The 8,060-nt window shown below is 44.1% G+C and overlaps 1 protein-coding gene across 2 annotated transcripts in view; it reads left to right on the top strand.

Moving 5' to 3' along the window:
* Positions 1–5,877: 5,877 nt before the first annotated feature.
* The window catches only part of SLC4A8 (solute carrier family 4 member 8), a 492,841-nt gene continuing 490,658 nt past the window's right edge, over positions 5,878–8,060 (top strand). For both annotated transcript variants that reach the window (XM_030198274.1, XM_030198272.1), the window contains exon 1: positions 5,878–6,101. In XM_030198274.1, coding sequence (XP_030054134.1) covers positions 6,057–6,101 — 45 coding nt within the window. In that variant the 5' untranslated portion in view covers positions 5,878–6,056. The remainder of the gene's footprint in view (positions 6,102–8,060) is intronic.

Raw genomic sequence — 8,060 nt, 5'->3', positions numbered from 1 at the left:
AAGTGCCATAATAGCATTGTGAGGCTCAAAGCTGAGGGAGAGAAATATGTGGAAGATGATAAGGAAAAAGCTAAACTACTTAACGATTATTTTAGCTCTGTGTTCACGAATGAAAGACCGGGGGTAGGGCTGCAGAAAACAAAGGCTAAAGGGGATGGATGTATGGTAGACCAAGACCCGTTTATGGAGGACTGTGTTCGTGAGGAGCTTGCCAAACTAAAAGTAGACAGAGCGATGGGGCCTGATGGGATACACCTGAGGGTGCTTAAGGAACTCGGAGGAGTTCTGTCAGCTCCGCTGATGGACCTGTTCAATGCTTGCTTAGAAACTGGAGTGGTCCCGGTGGACTGGACAAGGGTAGATGTGGTTCCTTTGCACAAGAGTGGAAGGAAGAGGTTGTGAATTACAGACCTGTCAGTCTGACCTCGGTGGTGAGTAAGCTAATGGAAACGCTTCTGAAAAGAAAGATTGTGACATTTCTTGAACTACATGGAATGCGAGAACTGAGGCAGCATGGCTTCACTAGTGGCAGGTCGTGTCAGACGAATCTGACTGTCTTCTTTGACTGGGTGACCAAATAGTTGGATGTGGGAGGGGCGCGCGCTTGAGGTGGTATACTTGGATTTCAGCAAAGCCTTTGACACGGTTCTGCACAAGCGCCTGATAAATAAATTGAGTTCCCTCTGTGCGGGACCTAGAGTAACTGATTGGGTAAAAAAATTGGTTGAATGGTAGGAGACAGAGGGTGGTGGTAAATGGAGCTTGCTCTGAAGATAAGGTCCTAGGGCCGGCTCTTTTTAATGTCTTTGTGAGCGATATTGCGGAAGGGCTGTCTGGTAAGGTTTGTCTCTTTGCGGATGATACTAAACTCTGCAATAGGGTGGATACCCTGGAGGGTGTGAATGACATGAGGAAGGACCTAGCGAAGCTGGAGAAATGGACCGATATTTGGCAACTAAGGTTTAATCCCAAAAAATGCAGGGTCGCAAAAATCCGAGGGAATGGTACAGTATAGGGGGTGTAGTGCTTCAGTGGGCAAAGGAAGAGCGGGACTTGGGGGTGATTGTGTCTGACGACCTTAAAGCTTTCAAACAGGTAGAAAAAGCGACTGCCAAAGCCAGAAGGATGCTTGGGTGCATAAAGAGAGGCATGACCAGCAGGAAAAAGGAGGTGATAGTGCTGTTGTATAAGTCTCTAGTGAGGCCACATTTGGAGTACCTCGTGCAGTTCTGGAGACCGCACCTACGGAAAGATATAAACAGGATGCAGTCGGTCCAGAAGGTGGCTACGAAATTAGTAAGCATTCTTGAATGCAAAAATGATAGGGACAGGCTTATGAACCTCAACAGGTATACACTGGAAGAGAGGAGGGAGAGAGGAGACATGATAGAAATGTTTAAATATCTCAAGGGCATTTATGTACAGGAAGAGAGCCTTTCTCAAATGAAGGAGAGCTCTGGAATAGAATCTCTAGTTGCTGAGAAACAGGGCGGGCCTTATCTGCTCCTACGTTACTGTGTCTTTGGATTTCCTCCAGAGCAAGGGAAGAAGCCCATCTCCCTCCTCCCTGTATTTGCATTTGCACAAGCATATGGAAAGCCATTTTTAAATTGGAATCCTTTTAGATAAATCTCTCTCTCTCTCTTCTTCCCCTTTTTTTTTGTCTTTCCCAGCAGAGACCAAGGGAAGGCAGTTACAAATCAGCAGACTCTATGGGGATATCTCATGAAGGCAGCTCTCTCCCCACTGCCAGACTTGACAAGGTTCAAGATTCAGATTAACCACTTAAGGAAGCCAATCAAAGCAGAGTACAAAACAAACCACAAAGCATTAGAAAAGAACTCCATTACTTTACAAGAAAGTCAAGAAAAAAAACATTGTCTAACTGCCATATCTCCAGATCCCGGCGTATAATCCCAACCACAGAACTAAATAGACCCCATAACCTAACACAGGAGCCAATTAAGTACCTAAACTAAAGGCATCCTGAAAAAGGTAAAGCCTTAAGGGACGTCTTAAAAGTAAGCAAGGAGGGCTCAAGACATAATTGAGTCAGAAGCCCTGTCCAAAGCATGGGGCCAAACACATTAAACATAAAATTTCAAAAAACAGTCAAAGAAACTTGGTGAAGGGACAGAATGATCAAGTGACCTTGTTGCGTGGACCGAAGGGTTCCTGATGGAGTATAGGGCATCAGATACTGGGATAAGAATAAAGAGGAGACTGTATGAAGGATTGTGTAAACCAAGACCAATATATATTATATGAAAATGAATTTGTAATTAATGTTCAGCCTGTAAGAAAAAAGTAACGTGATTGTATTTTCTAGCCCCATAGAATAGTTTAACTGTGGTATTTTGCACTAATTGGAGTCATTTAATCTCTTTCTGACAAAGTCCTCTAAACAAGGAATTACAATAATTCAAATGGATAAGTACCAGAGCATGTACAATAATCCTAAGAGCCCTTTTTTCCAATAAGTGCTGAACTGAATGTATCTGCCACAGTTTGAAAAAACATTTACTAACAACCACCAACATATGTGGATGGAATGATAGTTCTGAATCAATCAAAAGACCCAGCACCTTGATTTCATTACTCACCAGAATCTTAACATTACAAAAAGATAAGGTTTGAAGACCAGGTGATTGTCAATCACTATGAAAAAGTAGGGCCTTCATTTTCTGCACATTCAGTTGCATCTTATTAGCCTGAAGCCAATCAGCAATGGTAATAAGGGTAGAGTTTAATTCAGAGAGTGATTGACTATCACAGGTATCAAGAGCAGCCAGAATTTGAATATCATCACAATCTATATCCCATTCAAACATGATCTAAATGAAATCACCAACGAAATCAACCAAAGCCTCCAAATAATGCACACTTGGGCAGATGCATTCCAACTAAAACTTAACGCAGAAAAAACACAATGACTTGTACTCACCTCACAACATAACACAAAGAACTTCACCACCATAATCACACCATACTGTTCCCTTCCGGTCTCACAAAACTTGAAAATTCTTGGAGTCACCATTGATCGAAACCTCACTCTTGATACCCACGTGAAAAACACGACGAAAAAGATGTTCTACACCATGTGGAAACTTAAAAGAGTAAAACCTTTCTTCCCGAGATACATCTTCCGTACCCTGGTACAGTCAATGGTAAATAAGCCATCTGGACTACTGCAATGCACTGTACGCCGGGTGCAAAGAACAGACAATCAAAAAACTCCAAACTGCCCAGAATACAGCCGCAAGACTCATATTTGGAAAAACTAAATATGAAAACGCAAAACCCCTAAGAGAGAAACGTCACTGGCTCCCACTTAAGGAACGCATTGCATTCAAGATCTGCACGATTGTACACAAAATCATTCATGCAGACGCCCCAATCTACATGCTAAACCTCGTGGACCTACCTCCCAGAAACACCACAAGATCATCCCGCAAATTTCTCAACCTGCATTACCCCAGCTGCAAAGGACTCAAATACAAGCTGATGCATGCCACTACCTTCTCCTACATGAGCACGCAGTTATGGAATGCATGACCTACAGACTTGAAAGCAATCAACGAAACAACTATCTTTCAAAAATCCCTGAAAACATTCTTCTTCAACAAGGCCTACAATTGAGAACCTATCACCTCACTAAGTCACCTCACCAACCCACTCAATTATGAACGCCCACCTTCTATAACCACCCTAATCACTCTCTTCCTTCTTCTCTCTTCCCTTCCTTGATCATTACACATTACTAACTGTATCTGATATCCCGAAATGACAATGTTTACAAATCTATGTAAGCCACATTGAGCCTGCAAATAGGTGGGGGAATGTGGGATACAAATGCAATAAATAATAATAATAATATATACATATATGGAATAAAGTCCAGGGACTGAATCAGTGTTGCTAGTGGAGCCATAAAAGTATTAACGTGGGGGCAAGCAAGAACCCTTGGGGCAAACCACTTGGAAGAGAGAATGGGTGAGAATAAACCGTATCCCAAAAACATTTGTATGATCTTATCATGCAAGTATGACTGTGTAAGCGATCAATAAGGAGAGATCACACCCTAACATTTTGTCTGAACCACCCCAACCTATTTACCGATACTTCTTTACTGTACTTGTCACTGTAATAGTACCCCTGTACTGTAATTGTTCACACCGGAGTCTGCAACCACCTCTCCGGAACTATGTAAGCTGCTTTGCGCCTGCTAATAAGTGTGAAAAGGTGGGGATACAAATGTAACAAATAAATAAATAAATAGTGATCCACCAAACCAAATAAAACTGACAAGTCCAAAGATGAAACTGAATATAAAAGGTGAAACCCAGACTGGGGAGGGGATTACAGTTGGTGCCTTTGATGCATTGGACAGATAGATCTCACCTTCCTGAAGATCTCCAATGAAGAATGATTGATTTTGCACCATCTTAGGAGACCGGGATTACCAATTAAATTTTCAAAAGCAATATTGGATATATACTCTTCAGTGGTGGTGCCTGCAAGGTTTAAATGAAGACATGGAATGGCTATCCCTCCTCAGAGATATGTTTTTCTTTGAAGAGCTGCATATTAGTCTATTACAAATATGAAAGTTTGTATACATTTGGTTCAGAGCACCATATGCCCCATTGGTTTGAATAAAATTATGAGATTTTTGAACTGGATATAAATAACATGATTGTTACCTAGCCCCTCCTGCCTGGGTAAAGCTGAAGTTTAGTAGTAGATCTGGATTGGATGAAAGCTGTGATATATACCTATAAGTTATATTAGCATTTTTGAGCAGTTGATTGAAAGTTTTGGATGAATTATTTATCTTGATGCACAGCAATTGCTCAAAACATGATTGCATTAGCAATTGATATTTTTGAGCTAAGTAGTAGTTTTATATTGTTGGTGTAGACTGGTGATTTTGCACACACACGAATATATATATATATATATATATATATATATATATATATACATACACACACACACATAATTTTTTAAAATTAAAACATGGGAAAATAAATATGATCGCCTGATCATTAAAACATGGAAGCTACTGATGACAGAAAAAAATGGTTTAAATTACGATGGTTTATTATATCTATGAAACAGATATAATTTTGGGGATCTTTAAGGTTGTGATTTTGAGGTACAATATATTGTTGGTCATTTAAAAATAGGCATCCTGAGACCTGAGTAAACTCCATTTTGATTGAAAAGCTTGATCCTGGGAGTAGATGAATTATGAAGACCTTACACAGAAGGCAGCTGCACAGCTCCGATTAAAATTAAGAAAAAGGAGAAATAAAATGATTTATTCAAACACTACATAAAAATATTCCTCATAACCTACTCGTGGTGGGGTCAGCCTGGTCATGATAATCCTACAGGGATATAAGGTATAGAGAACGGGGTTTGAATGAGCAGGACAGGGTTTTCTAGCTGTCTATTTTAAGACCTTGCCATAGCTTTGTACAGCCCGCAGCAGTTTACCGGTCCGGCACCCCCATCCTACCTCCTGTCTCTTCTCTCTTTCAGGGCAGAGCCAGCACTGAATTCGGGGCTACAAAAGGGGAGGAAAAAAAAAAGAGCGGGAGCCCAATAGCCTCTGGCACAGCGCATCTTCTCCCTCCGCCCCACCTCCCATGGCATCTCCCTTCCTGGAACTGGAAGCAGCATCGCGCGACAGCTGATTGTATCGCCCTCTTCAGTCAAGGCCAGTGCAACCTGCTTCCTCGGTGTTTCTGCTGCCTCCGCCCCCTACCCTACCCTACCTACCCCCCCTGGTGCAGCTGTAGCAGCAGAGCGAGGTGGGGGTCAGGCGACTCGAGCTGGCAGCGCTCGCGCCGGTCCCCGCAGCCGCGCGCTTCTCGGAAGCAGAGCGCAGCCAGAGAGAACGAGATGGAGGCGAAGCGGAGCAACAGCAGAGCCTGAGACCGGGGCTGTACAGAGCAGAGAGCCACCGGTCAAAGGAAGGCGGAGCGGGAGAAGCACAGGCCGGCGGCGACCGAAGCACCGAGAGAGGCGGAGAGCAGCCCGTGGCAGCCATGCCTGCGGGCAGCACGGAGCCCGAAATCGTCCTCAGCTACCAGGTACCGCACTGCTTTTCCATTTTCCTCTATTGCACTAAAAGGGGAAGGAAGCCTTTAAATACGAGTCTGCACAACGAACTAGTTTTCATATTTGGGGGAGGGGGTAGGTTGCCTTGAAAAATAGACCGTATGCATATGTTGGGATGTGAGAAATCAGGGATGGAGGTCTGATTCCTGATTGCGATGGAATTGCAGCGGCTGAATGGGACAGCAGTTCACTTTAATCATGCAGCTAAAAATGAGGGGGGGGGGGGGGTTGCCACATGATGTCTCAGTATACTTCTTTCCTCTTGTCAAATGTCACCTTGCTTTGAGGTCGCAGAAGAAAAATGACAGTCTCTGCGTACTGTCAGAATGAACAGTAGCGGCGGCACGTTGCAGGATATTAAAAATAAACTGGAAGCAGCTGCTGCCCAGGGATAGAGTCGTTTCTATTATGTTTTGGCCGTTTTGTACATCGGTGGCAATAGATTATGCTGGAAGGATTGCTGGGATTTAAAATCAATACATCGTCGCAGCAAACTATGGGTCGAGGTGGTGAACGGATTAATAAGATGTGGGAAGCACAGAAGCAAGCAGAGCTAATGAGGTGTGTGTGGAGGAGTAACTTAATGGTTAGAGAAGCAGGTTGTGAACCAGGAAAGCCAGGGCTGATATCTCATTCTGTTGTTTGTGACCTTGGCCCACTCACTTCATGTTCAACCACTAGATTGTTAGCTAATTTGGACAGAGAAGTAATTATACCCAGTGCCGTAGCGAGGGCGGCTGACACCCGGGGCGGGTTGCCGCTGTGCACCCCCCCCTTGGGTGCAGCACGGCGCCCCCTCCCTTGGCGCACCCCTCCCCCCTCCGGAGCGCATTCTTACTTGAATTAGGAAGCGAGGGGCAGGCGAGAGGGCCGATCCGCTCCCGAGTGCACGTCGCTGGGAGCTGCGTCAGCTCCGCTGGTTCCCTGCTCTCTATGCCCCGGAACAGGAAGTAACCTGTTCCGGGGCAGAGGGAGCAGGGAACCAGCGGAGCTGACACCCCCCCCCAGCGGCATGCACCCGAGGCGGACCGCCCCACCGCCCCCCTTCCTACGCCACTGATTATACCTAAATGTTTGGATTTAGCTCACACCTTGAGTAAGTATCTGAAAGTGAGTTACATTCAGGTATAATGGGTATTTTCCTGGCCTCAGAGGGCTTCCAATCTAACACCCTTGTTTGCAAACCTGCTCTAGGGGCTGCTGGTGCAGCAATGCCATCACAGCCCCTTCACCTTGAATGGGCTGTATTGGCATTGCCGCATGGCTTTGTAAACAGGGGAGGGGAGAGTTTGTACCTGAGGCAGTGGAGGGTTAAGGGAGTCTTTTACAAGGGCGTGCTAGCGTTTGTAGCTCACGCTAATCATTAGTGTGCACTGAAGGCTAGAGATGCCCATAGGAATATATGCTATAATGCTTAATGCACCATTCCACATTTAATCACATGAAGGGGGCCAATCGATCACTCACACATATACGGCCAACTTCTTTAAATACAGTTTTACAGATCTAGTCATTAGTAAGATCATGAAAAGATTTTTTTGTATATGTATTGGATCATCAGAAACACATGCACACCTCCACTTGGCTAAAAACTTCAAGCCAGGCATTCAATTGGAGAGGCACGTACTCGTCATTAATTCATTTTTATATTTTAAACTTTTAGTCCATCCTTTATTCTCATATATTATATATTTTTCAATAGAAAGTTTTTAAAGAATTGTTTAATACTAGGAACCTCTTTTTTTTTTTTGTTACATTTGTACCCTGTGCTTTCCTACTCATGGCAGGCTCAATGTGGCTTACATATTGTATACAGGTACTTATTTGTACCTGGGGCAATGGAGGGTTAAGTGACTTGCCCAGAGTCACAAGGAGCAGCCTGTGCCTGAAGTGGGAATTGAACTCAGCTCCTCAGGACCAAAGTCCACCAC

Source organism: Microcaecilia unicolor, chromosome 3, assembly GCF_901765095.1.
Source record: "Microcaecilia unicolor chromosome 3, aMicUni1.1, whole genome shotgun sequence".
In the NCBI taxonomy this organism is placed as follows: domain Eukaryota; kingdom Metazoa; phylum Chordata; class Amphibia; order Gymnophiona; family Siphonopidae; genus Microcaecilia; species Microcaecilia unicolor.
The sequence above is the reverse complement of the archived record's forward strand: the minus strand, read 5'-3'. Positions and strand labels throughout refer to the sequence as shown.